Raw genomic sequence first — 13,540 nt, 5'->3', positions numbered from 1 at the left:
GAACCAGAGAGAACAACTAACGTATAACTAAGCAACATAAGGTACAGTATGAATGAGGAATGGACCTCGGATCCCCATGGAGCACCAGCCCTGGGGAAGTTCTCCCCACTTCCCAGCATACAATCATGATAGTAATGGGAGCCATCTTGAGAAGGTCTTGAGTGAGCTTGATGCACTGTGAGTCAAAGGTCTCTGCATTTGCCAGTCTCCAGGAACCCACAGCAAATATTCAGACACTGAATCAACAGGCCTTGACAGCACTTTGTCTCTGGGGAAGGTTATCTAAAGCAAAACTGCTGATAACTCTATTTGGTGGAAAATCAGTTATTAATGCACATTAATGATATGAGTTAATAATTTTAATTAAAAAATACTGGCAAAACAAAAGAAAAATTTCTATGTTTTAAGGAGTCATGTGTTTCCTAATTGTATATGGTTAGTATAAATTTGTTAGGTGTATGAATAAATGAGTGAATAATGACACAAATGAAGAAAAACTTGAAAGAAGATACAGTCTTCTACAAGAGACATTTAAATTGTGGTGTGTGCATGTGTATGTGTGTAGGGGGAAGAGGGTTAGTGAATGAGGCATGAATATTGTCCAAGTAGGTAAGACAGTTTTAAAAATACAAAGTTAAGTAAATTCAAATAAGGGAGAGATGACATCAGACTGGAAAATAAATATAAAAAAAAATTCAAGAATGAGATGGCATATGAGATATTCTGAAGAATGAAATTTTGACAATAAGCTATTTCAGTGATAGAACATTATCCAAAAGAATGCACTGAACATTAAAGAAATGTGCATAAAACTTCCTGTTTTATGTTTCTTTTTGTTTTTCTGAGCATATATTTTACTGCTTCTGCTTTCTAAACCTCTAATAATTATGTAGTTCACAATAGGGGCCAAATGAATAACCTAAGTTTAAAATGCAGTTATGCAAAGTACTAGGTATATGAGCTTCAAAAATTTACTTAATTTTTTGAGACTAGTGAACAATACAGTCAGCTTGGCTAAAGGTGACCCCAAGAAGCCAAAGGGCAAGATGTCTGCTTATGCCTTCTTTGTGCAGACTTGCAGAGAAGAACATAAGAAGAAAAATCCAGAAGTCCCGGTCAATTTTGCAGAACTTTCCAAGAAGTGCTCAGATTGGTGGAAGACAGTGTCTGGGAAAAAGAAATCTAAATTTGATGAAATGGCACAGGCGGATAAAGTACACTATGACTGGGAAGTGAAGGGTTATGGACCAGCTAAGGGAAGTAAGAAGAAAAAGAATCCTAATATCCCCAAAAGACCACTGTATGTATTCTTCCTGTTCTGTTTAGAATTCCACCCCAAGATCAAGTCCACAAATCTTGGTATCACTATTGGAGATGTGGCAAAAAATCTGGGCAAGATGTGGAATAACTTAAGTGACAGTGAAAAGCAGGCAGACATCACTAAGGCTGCAAAGCTGAAGGAGAAATATGAGAAGGATGTTGCTGACTATAAGTCTAAAGGAAAGTTTGATGGTGCAAAGGGTCCTGCTAAAATTGCCTGGAAAAAGTCGGATGAGGAAGATGAAGAAGAGGAGGAGGAAAAAGAAGAGGAGGATGATAAATAAAAAACTGTTTATCTGTCTCCTAGTGAATACCTTAGAGTAAGGGAGTGCTGTGATTGGTACATCTCATTTGAGATGTGTCTATTACTCTCATTAGGTTCAATTACAGAATTTGATCACAATCATCTTGTAGTCTCTCGAAGTGCTCTAGAAATTGTCAGTGATTTACACGAAGTGGCCCTGGGTGTCCAGAGCACCCTGAAACTATATCAAAGTTGTACATATTTCCAAACATTTTTAAAATGAAAAGGTACTCTCATGCTCTCCCACTCTGTGCACTTTACTGTTGGTGTGACAACGCATTTTTTAATTTGGCATTTAAAAAAAAATTTGTTAGGTGGTGTTAACTATATGGTCATTGACTAGAAATTCTCAGTTATAAACTGTACATATCTATAGTCTATAAAAAGAACAAAACAACCAAGAAAAACTCTTGGTGCTCCTTGCTGGCATTGAGGCTGTGGGGGAAGATGCCATTTGGAGCCATAGCTCGGGGCATGCACTGTGAGGCTGACCTGTTGACACTGTGGTGGGCATCTGCTTAGCTTCGGGTGGTCTTATTTTTGTATATAGTGATATAGCATTCTGCTGCCTTTCTTAGTTGCAGAAAAATGGGGGTCAGCTGGCATGAGAAGTGCTTGAATTTTTTTTTTAGTTAAGTACTGTAGATTTTAAACTTTGTTTTCAAACAAACTGTAGAACCCCTCATTGTCAGCAAAGAGCCACTGCATCAATGAAAGCTCAAGAAGCTTCTGTACTTAAATACAATTTGCAACATTGTTATTTTTATATGTTTAGAATGCTAAAATATTTTTGAAGTTAAAAAAACCCAGTATTACATTAAAAAAATTACTTAATTTTTTAAAGCGCAAGTCCTATTATCCATAAAATGGAATATTAATACTTAATTCACTTGATTGCTTTAATAATTATCTGAAAGACCCCGGAACAATGATAAACATGAACTGAGCCCTCAAGAAAGTATAGTTTTCCTTTTTTTCTTCTTCCTTATCATCATTATCATCATAATCATTTAACAATCTCCCTCCTCTAAGAAGCTGTTTATCCGTGTTCTGCAGAAGACAAATCCATTTTACAACATAGTCTAAGGTACTAAATGCTGGTGGGTGTACTGTGAATACAAAGTGAATACTCCTTACTTACATGAGTACTTAATACAGAGACAACAGTTCTAAAAAATATATCTTTTTATGAATAAATTTAACTGTAACTTTACTAGAAAATTAAACATTTTAAATAATTGATTAAAAGACTATATAAATTAAAGGTAGTTTTATTAGTCATAATTGTTAATTGTCCTTATTAATGTCAAATCTATATTCCTCCAGGGACAATGACATCTCAAATGCCATGCCTAAATGGTACTCCCAAAGTTAAACCTCATGAAGTTTCAAGTTATGTTTAATCAGAAATGATTAAGATCCATGTTTCAGAAAATTGAAAGGATAGCTGTGGAAATTTTTCTCCAGGATAAATTAAAAATTAAACAGAATAAGATCCCTGTTAAATCTCTAGAAATTCTCTGAAAAGTTAATCCCAAACAATATTAAGTCAGGGACAAACTCTATTTCTATACAGTAACTTTTAAACATGTTTTAGTGGAATTTTTATTTTCATAATTTATACACACATTACCATATACTCTGAACATTTTATGATTCAACATTTTATGGATTCAGCATTATTCCCAGTTATAGTTGCTGTCACATTTGTGTCATTTCCATAGATATTTCCCCCTAAATGACCTCACGCTGTTTGTGCATTTAATGTTGGTTTATGGGATTGTAGAAATAAGACATTTCATACATCTCCCTGTTTTTCATATTTATTTGCATTTTGTTTTAGTTGTCTTCCCTGGAAACCAGGAGGAGGAAGAGAAAAGGATTGTGGTCCAGATGGTAGAAGAAGAAAGAACAAGAAGACACAATGCAAAGGAACGGTGGGAATGGGCATGGAGCAGAGAACAGTGAAATATGCAGTCAAGGGGGGAAGGGGACTGAGGCCCTGACTCAGTATAGATTGGGTGACTTTAATAAATTTTTAAAATAATTATGTCTCATAGTTAAGAAAACACAGAAAGAATTATGCCACACCACAGCCTCTGACTCTAAGTTAGAAAAATTGGCAGACAAAGCACTTACTGAAGAATAGCTTGCAAAAGAAACAGAAAAGGGAAAAAGAAGCTGATTAGCGAAATAAGAAATACTACCTTTTCAACTTGGGCCACTAGTTCTACACCCCATCAAAGAATACTTATTGTGGGAAAAATGTCAAAACAACAGATTCTATGCATAAAAAATTAGTTTGGAGATTACAGGTTAAGTGAAATCAAGTTTTCTTTACTGGAGAGGAATTCTAGGAACCTTTAATAAATGGATAGTTATTCTAAATCTTCACCATGTGTTCTTTTCAATGGACCCAATTTCTCTGGAACACACCTTTCAACACACATTCATGATGCTGAGTGCATATTCTTGTCCCATACAGTGAGACAATTTGAGAAAACAATGGAAACCTTGCAGCAGGCACTGGGGATAAAGAGATGACCAGAATTTTATTCTGTCCATAAGAAACATGTGATCTTCTTGAGCAATATAGATGCTTGATTTCTACTCTGATATAGTTTTGTAATCTTTAACAAGTAATTTGTACTAAGTGGGCAGTAATGTGTGGTAGCCTAGAAATTTGATCCCCTGAATCAGGCAATGCATCCATCCCTACTATTTTTCTGCTCTTTTTCAAGCAAAGATGTTACTTCTTCATATCTTATAAATCTAGTCAGCAAATGTGAACTGCATTTCAAAATCTTCACCACCAGTTAAGTGATTAAAAGTGATTTCAAGATCTCTCTGCTTTTATCTCCCCTGCTATGGTTGCTTGGAGAGTAGCAAGAGGAAACTTTAGAGCTATTAGTCACTGAAGAAAAGATCAAGTGATTGTTCCCCTTGTAAAAAGTAAACTTGGTTTTCTTTTCCTATTGGAGTCAGCATGCTCTCCACAACACAAAAGACATTCTTGTACTTGATTTTTTTTCCCATTACTAACAGTTATGGTAGCTCTCAGCTCCTCTTTTGTTTCAAGATCTGCAGGAGCCATGAGAAAAAGTTCAAATTTTGACCTGGTAATAGCTGAGATTGGACCTCGAGATGTCCCTTCCTGGTGGCTGGTTTAATACCATCAGGCAAAAGCAAGCCATTTATGTAATTACTCTGTCAAGAGAAAAGGATGACCACTGGAAAGTTGGACATTTGACAAACTATAAAGTATGTAGAGTAAATTATCTAAAAATCTAATTCATTTAAACCCAGATTTAAAACTGAATGTTCTCATTTTAAATTTATTTGCATTTTTTCTAACACATTTTCTCATCTGTCTTGTGAAAAGTATTAATGTTAAGAATCTTTCCTTATTGTTCCTATTCAGTACACACACACAACACACACACATATATACACACACAGACATATATACACACACATACATATAAGGATACACACACATACATGAGGGTTACATAGGAGAAAATCTAAGTCTCTCTCTCTCTCTCTCTCTTTATATATATATATACATATATATATGTATGTATATGTGCATTTGGGGGGCTAGTAATAAATATCATACATTCATTCATAGCTGTCCATGAATTCAAGCACATTTAGGTACCAGAATTAATGACAGGGTCTGTATACAATGAGTTATGGAAATTATTGGCATATTTCAAAAAGAAATCCTTAAATTTTTTCCTCTACACACAATTAGAGGTTATGCATATATCTGTCAATTAATAAAAATGTTAGTTTTGTTGCTGATGTGCATTGTCAAAAATGGTCATATTAAATCTATCATAGATTTGTGTAAAAATAATATTATTGGGGAACCTCAATTTTTATTTTAGTTACTGCATTTTTGTTATTTTTTAAATGAAATTTATTTGTATATATTTGAGGACTATGATAGCTTTAGCACAGCATAAATTGAAAATTTATTATTTTAAAGCTTTATTTTAAGAGATGGGCAAGAAAAATTCTAATAAAAGAGACTATACAAAAGTATACAAAAGAGAAAAAGCAAGTGATTTCTTTCAAGGTTCAGGTTTGGAGTAATAAAATACATGCCATGTGTGTTCTCTGGCCCCTCATTCATTTATATAACCAAATATTAAATTAACCTCAATAATTTTATAAGACAGCTGAACAGTTTCTACACTTTTGGATTCCTGCCAATAACAAGATGTAATGAAACCAAATTTTGCAATGTCAAAAGACCCTAGTAAGTCTTTCTAAGGTTTAGATTAGCATCAGATCAAATTGGGAGTCTTAAATGGGGAGAGGTAATTTTCAAGCTTTTCGCGGAATGATCTTTAGCAGGAGACCATTACAAAATAATCCCTCTTTAAGTTTAATCTCAGATCTGAAATCCTTTGATCAATCAACAAACACTTACTGAACATATAGCATTTTAGTTACAAAAGAGAAAATCAAATGCAAGTCTAAGGAAAAAATAAATTCACTGAGATTGATATTCTGTTCATTTCCCCAAACATGCTCTGAAGAGTAAATGGGAGTCAAAAGAGGGTCAAGGAACAAACTGTATATAAGTTTTATTTATATGTACATATATTTATAGTTTATTAATTCATATATAAAACATATACACACACAAACCTATATATGATATATCTATATATAAATGTAAATTTATAATATATATTCATGATGATTATAAATTATTAATTCATATTAACTACTTATAGGGCAAAGTTGTTTGTATACTTGGGTCTACTCTTCTTTTCCTGAAAAATGTTTGATTACAAAACAGTATGCTGTAACAAAATATAGTGCTACAAAGTATAATTTTTCACTTGTCAGAAATGTAAATAAATGTAATATCTATCAATTAATAAAATTGCAATGGCTAATTAAAGGCCTTTGAATAGGATAAAGGAGTGTAGTGTTGTTCATATATATCAATATCGAATGACTTGAAACAAAAATAAGTAAATAAATAAATATAAGTTAAATACCAATTATTCAAAACATTTTATTTTAGGCAACAATCATGTGGACAGCACAATGCCAAGCTTTTTTGCTCCACTTTATAAATTACCCTTCCCAATCTTTCTATAATTTCAGTATTACTACTCTACATTTTAGGCATGAATCTCTTAAGATTCATAGATAAAAGTTCAGTAAATCAAGGTCATAAGCCTTGACAGTACAACTCTAAATTAAAAAAATAAACTTTTCCAAATCTAATTTTTTTTTTTTTGTATTAGAAGCAGTCTAAGATCCATGTTAGGAGCGTAATATATGCAGAGTATGGCCCTTTTGATCTATGTGATTGTGAAAAGTTTGCTTAATTCTATTTTCTAATTTTTCAAATGCAGAAAACAATAGCATCCACATTATGTGGGTGGATGCTTAGATCTGAATGACAACAAATGTAGATTCTGTAGAACAGCAATCTAGCATATGCTAAGTACACAAAGTGGACTTATGTTACTAGGGCTTTCTGGGTCCTTAGTGGGTCACTGTGGTAGATTACTTTTTCCTAAAATGGTCATAACGATAGTCCACCTATTTATCTTACAAGGTAATCTTACCATTTTTTTCCATCCTAGGATCTCATTTGTACACAGAATCTAAGGAAGAAGAATTCAAAGAAATAGGAAATAGAATGGCAGTTACCAGTTTAAGCCAGTTGGGTGGTAAGACACATTGGTCAAAGTGCACAAAGTTTTAGCTGTACAGGAGGAATAAGATCTGGTGATCTATTGCACAGCACGATGACAGTAAGTTGATACTAATGTATAACATATTTTCAAACCACTAAAAGACTGGGTTTTAAACATGCTTACCACAAAGAAATGATTGGCATGTGTCTGCCTCCCCTCTTTCTTTTCTGTTGTCTAAGTCACCAGGTGGACAATAGGCACAGGTCACAGGTAGAGGTCATGCACAGATACTCAAGTCAGTAGGGCAAGTTAAGTTCCCAAGCAACAGCCAGCATCAATGGCCAGGCATGTGAAGAGTGAGAAAGCCTTTGATTACCAGTATCCTCCTTAGGAGTCTCACTCCATCTCTATAAGAAACTCCACACCCAACCATTTACCCCAAGGATGAGTGATCACTATCTTTTTAAGTCACTGTGAGGGGATGATTTCTGACATGGCAATGGAAAACCACCACAGTTAACAAGGGTTTTACCATTATTATTATTATTATTATTACTAAAAATAGACTAAATATATTCCAGAGCTAACACATATTTTTTCTCTCTAAACATACAGACTTATAAAATTCAGATATGCTGAATTTAATGATTTTTTTCCCTTGACACCCAGAAAGAGAGGGGATGACCTACCTCCACTCAGATAAATGTTTGTCATAAGATTGTGAATTAATAAGGTAAACACATGCCTTAAAGGACTGTGGATCCCCATAAAATTGAGTCTCCCTAAAGTCAAGAGAAAAAGTGCATTACCATCAGTAATTGCCATAGTACTAGGTAGGGCTTTTATGTTTTTCTCTTCTGGGATGAGCTGGAAGAGGTTCTGACTATTGATAAAGAAGTCAAGGCATGCTCAAAAACAAATTGTCCAGAAACTTTGAGGATAACTGTTTACTTAGGGGCTTAGCTGCTCAGGAAGATATAACCAACCAACTCTTTTAACATATAAAACTAAAAGTCAATCCTTCTCCTCCAATTTAAATATAGTACTGATGTCTGAATTCATGATGCTAATTATAATTCAGTTGCATCACTCAGCTTTATATATAGGAGCTAGAGTCTTTAACTATTTCAAGAAAAAAATCTGTTGGACAAAGAAAGAAAATGGGTGGCATTTGCTTGACTAGCATTTGTCCCCATAAAGTGGACTTTAGTAAAGAGAGAAGCTTACTTTATTAATTACCTAGATGAAAAAAAAAGAAAAGAAAAGATATTCATTGATTATAGGGCTAAACAAGTATTTTAAGAGGCAAACTCTACAATTTTTGTAGAGAATGAAATCGCCTTATTTTTCTTCTCTGGCTATGAGGAACTATTCTTAAAGTAGGAAAGAAATCCATGATAACTCTACAAAATTGAAAATAACCCTGCCAGCAATTCAAGTATTGGTTTTTCAGGTTTGTTTTTTCTTTTTTCTTTTTTTTCAGTGCTGGGGATGGAACCAGGACAGGGCCTCATGCATGCCAGGCAAGCACACTATGACAGAAATATGCTCCTGACCCCAATTCAGCTCTTAAAAAAATGTCAAAGGAAGGAAAATCCTACTTTAAATAAGATAAATCAACCTTAATTATACAGCTATAGAAATGCAATTATGTTGAAGATAATAAAATGCTGCCATTTAAGCTTAATGTTGATGAAAGCATCTCTTTGTAGCAAATAAACAAAAAATGAAGGGCTCTAGCTAATCATCATTCTATCCACTAAGAACAAGTCCAATTCAAAATCATATACTTCCCTTGCCTTGCTTTTAAATTGCTATTTATTTATATTTTACCATTTATATATGAGTATTTGTTTTAAGCCAGCAAATCATTTGTGGATGCACATGAAAGCAAGTAACTGAATATATAAAATAAGTTATTTAAAATCCAAAAGTAATAAGTGTAAGACTTTGATTTACCAAATGTGCTTAATAGTGTTTTGCATCTTTCCCCTGGTGATAAACAATATGAATTACATAGGGAAATGTCTCTGTAGAATATTTGGGCCAACTTCTCATTATTCAGGGTGAATGTTAGAGTTTGTAAATGGCCAAGACTTTATCTATTTTTCACTGTTGCCAGACTGATGGCCATCTCCGTGTGTGTTTGAACATTTTTACTAGACAGCAAATGAATAAAGCATAAAAGTGATTTAGCCCCATCAGTTTTCTGTTAGAGGAAGTCCATGCTTGGTGATAATCAGGATGACGGAAGACTTTTAATTATCTCTGCAGTTCTTGCATTTCAAAAAGAGTAAAAGGTTCCCAGAAGGATGGGAAACTTTTGGACCACCAGCTGTAGGAAGGAAAGAATGAAATTAGTGCTATTCTTCTGAACTCATACCCTGACATCATTTCCTTTCCTGCACAGAAGGTCACAAGGACCCACAAGTGGACAGAATTTCTCTAAAGTACTCTTCACATATGTTTGCTCTGGTTGTTTCCTTTCTCTCAGGAGACTAATGACAAGCATCAAAAATTGTAGTCTCTCATAGGCAAAATGTTAAAGTCTCTGTCCTCCTCTAACTTAAAAATAAAAATTAAATAAGTCTTGCAATCTTTTCACTTGCTCCTTATATAATACATAAAGCATGTATTATTTTTTAAATCCATGTAGCTCTACTATATCTTAAGAAAACATTATTGTATAGACAGGAGAGAAAATGGAAAGGTAAAACTTTAATTTGCCAGGTACAGCACAAGCACTTTAACAACTGACCTCAAGTATGCCTCTTTACATGTGGTGACTTTATCTAATTTTGTCAAGTCGTTATTATTTCCTTTGAAAGATCCTTGCCTCACACTTTGCTCCGGTAATTATTAGCGACTTAATTAATCAGTTATCACATAACTGATCGGTTATCTGAATAAGTCTCCTTCTCATCAAAATCCTTAGGGACTACTGTTGCTCCCAGGGTTTAGGACAGAATTTCTACCATGCCCTGTCTGTGTCTCCAGGCTTGTCCTTCGTGTGTCTCTTGAAAGATTGCACCTTGGTACAGTTGCTTCTCCTCCAGGAACTTTTCTCTCTCCCTCACTACTTTATTGAAAAGACACTAATTCACATTACATTTGTTGGTTCTTCACATCATAACTCCATCAAGTTCTCATTCTTCCTTTATCATGTTCAAATATGATAAATACCTATTCATATTCATGACCATATTAACAAATTCCATACCCTTGGATGCATATATTTAAGTGAATTTTGGTTAGTGTTTGTTTCTTCTTTGAGATTAAAAGCACAGTAGGGATGGGGAAAACTGTTAACTTCTCTCCACCTAATAGAGTAGCTGACCTCATGCTCAATAAATGCTATTAGCCTAATAAAATTCATTAATGACTGAGAATTTAATATGTATTAGTTAGGCAGGTTTTGTCTCCTCAACTGTCCAAAATATAAGGAGAAAAGGTTTCTTCTCTCACAGTTTGTCTATATCTTCATCACAGCACAATGATATTTGTTGGTTTCACTCACATCTCTCTAAGTAATCAATCAATAAGCCTCCAACCGAGGAGATAGCGCCAGGAGAGAAGGGTTCACAGGACCACAGCAAAGTGGGGGCGCCACACAAGGCAAAACTGCTAGACAAAGAGTTGAATGAATTGTAGCCAGGAGGAAAACAGTAGTGACACGTCCAGTTGCTTTGGTGAATACAGAAGAGAAAGGGAAGGATACAAATGTCCCTGGGAATCACAAGGGATAAAATTCGGGTGGAATGCTTAAATCCAATTATTTTCATGGTGCTGCAATACAATTCCTCCTTTTCCTGCTCCTCTCTGATGGAAGAGCTGTAAGATCTGAAACAAAAGACACCTGCTCTAACTTGAGCCACTCATTGTTACTCAAGCCCCTCCCAGCTTGAGCTGGGAATGGATGGGCATGTGACTCAAGACAGGTCAGTCTGATTCCTCCTTTGAAAATCCAAAAACTCAGGATGTGGCTCTAAAATGCCAAGATGCTCATGGTCATATGCGTCCATTGTATTAAATATATATAAACACAATAAACTTCACATAGTAGAAAATAATGAAACAAGCACTCATAGAAAGAGGTGAGTGTGTGTGTAAGAAATCAAGAGAAGGGTAGGAAGAAGGAATACATTAGTAGAGCAAGAGAGTAAAGCTGAGAGAGGGAGAAAGAAGAGAGTTGTCAGATTTCAACTGTACTTAAAATTAGGCACGCTTCATCCAGTTCCGCTCCTGCCCTTTTCAAGGACTGGATATGTGAACCCAATGTTGCAGTGTTCTTGGTTAAACTTCTTGTAGTTGGGTTAAGAGAGAAGTGAGATGAAGAGCAAGAGAGAGAGAGAGAAACAAATTAAATAAGCAAACAAACCAGGGTGTGAGTCTGATGAATTTTTACTTTGGCAGCCCTTCCACTCAACTTTCTGTGCATGGTCATGGTCACATGAACTTAAGGGTTTTGGGAGGGTTAGAAATGTTTCATTAACGTGGTTTCAGCAGGTTGAACCATGAAAAAAACCTGAAGGTAGATCATTAAAAAAGAACAGAGGAACACAAGGGTTGTCAGAGGTTATCCTGCAATAATACCACAAAATGGTAACCACTAATAATGTGTTTAGATTATCATGAAACTTTATGCAATTTATGTAAGCAATTTAAGCATTTTTATACACACACTTTCATTTAGCAACACTTTTAAAATCAGCAATAAAGTAAGTAATAACCTTTACACATAATATTGGCAAGCCAGCAGTCATCTGGATAGCTACTTCTGTATACACCTACATATTCTGTATACACCTTCCCTGCACCTACATATTTTAATACCTAACTTGTATAAAACATACAAATAGATAATAGAGTGTGGTTTCAGCCTTGTCAGGTGTTGATTTCCTCTCTCTCACACACATACACACCCTAAGGGAAAAAAAATTTCTAGTTAAAAATTCAGAGGAGGGTAAACAACAGAATCATCAGTTCCCACATCTCATATTAATTTATACTCTACTAAAAGCAGTTACTGTGAAGAATGAATCTGTACACATAAAAGGATGATTAATTCAACTTTAAGAAAGTATTGTTGAGCTTGTTTATACCTTGAAGATATCTTTACAAATACCTAGTGTATCTGACATTAACATTCTATGTCATCCTCACAATATGATCATAATTTGATTGCTGACTTCAAAATATCCCTCATATGGAACCCAGGGATAATTTCTTTTTTATTGAAGAATCTCAAAGTATTCTGTTCCTATTCTTGATTCCCCAAATTTAACAAATTCTCCAAATTGGAGTTTCTACAATATCTTACCTTGGGATTAACCCAATTCAGTATCTGAGACAAACTAAATAAACCATTTGAAGGTCACAACATAATCTGATAATAGTTTTTCCTCATCTTTAATTCTTTATAACTCACTTTTTAAGTATGAAAATTTTGACCTCATGTATTAAAAGTATTCATTTACCATAGCTTTCTCATCAAACACTCCTTCATTTCAACTACAAAATGGCCCAGAAACACTTTGTATCCTGAATTCTGATCACCTGTTTGGTTCTCCTTAGCTCCCTTTCTCATACACTTATTCTTGCTTCCCAAAGATCCAGGTTGGGAATTTACTTTGTGATGCCACACTACTGAAAACGGTTGGTAGCCTAAACTCCCTCTGCCATGATGACCTCATCCTTGGACAGAATCTCAACCAAACTCCCTTTGCCTGGAGAACTGAGTTAAACTTCTCAAGTTCCCAGGCAACAACACTCATTCCCAGGTAGCCTCTGTGTTGGTGCCTTTAGGCCTCATTTCAAAGTTTCCTCTATGGTCTAACTGATATTGTCACCTATTTATGCAAAAAATGTTTATCCAAAATTCAAATTTAACGATCTACTTGTGTTTTATGTGTTAAATGTAGTAATCATAAATGTGACTTATTACTTAGACCTAGGTCATCTCTAAGGAAGTTAGGTATCAAATGTGTGATGAGAGTCAAACAGAATCCCTTGGTGAGCAGTTTCAGAACTTTAACAACTCAAAAACAAAACAAAGCAAAACAAAAAACATTTTGGTGTAATTTCAGATTCAAAATCCTGTCCTAATTGAGTTGTTTTGCTAGCGGCTAGCTTTGAAGTTTTGCAAAAGACTTTGCTACAGATCTCAGGGTTTTTTTGTTTTTTGTTTTTTTTTTTTTTTTTTTTTTCCATCAATAGATAAAGTGTTTCAAATAAGTGGTTTCAA

The 13,540-nt window shown here is 34.5% G+C and overlaps 1 protein-coding gene across 1 annotated transcript; it reads left to right on the top strand.

Moving 5' to 3' along the window:
- Positions 1-373: 373 nt before the first annotated feature.
- LOC124965003 (high mobility group protein B3-like) lies at positions 374-1,604 on the top strand (the record flags this gene model as incomplete). Its single annotated transcript, XM_047525816.1, has 2 exons — positions 374-410; positions 1,006-1,604. Coding segments are annotated over 2 exons (636 nt in total), but the record flags the coding sequence as incomplete, so codon positions are not given.
- Between the last annotated feature and the right edge of the window lie 11,936 nt (positions 1,605-13,540).

Source organism: Sciurus carolinensis, chromosome 14 (genome assembly GCF_902686445.1).
Source record: "Sciurus carolinensis chromosome 14, mSciCar1.2, whole genome shotgun sequence".
NCBI lineage: Eukaryota > Metazoa > Chordata > Mammalia > Rodentia > Sciuridae > Sciurus > Sciurus carolinensis.
Note: the sequence above shows the minus strand (reverse complement) of the source record. Positions and strands in the feature narration are given on the sequence as shown.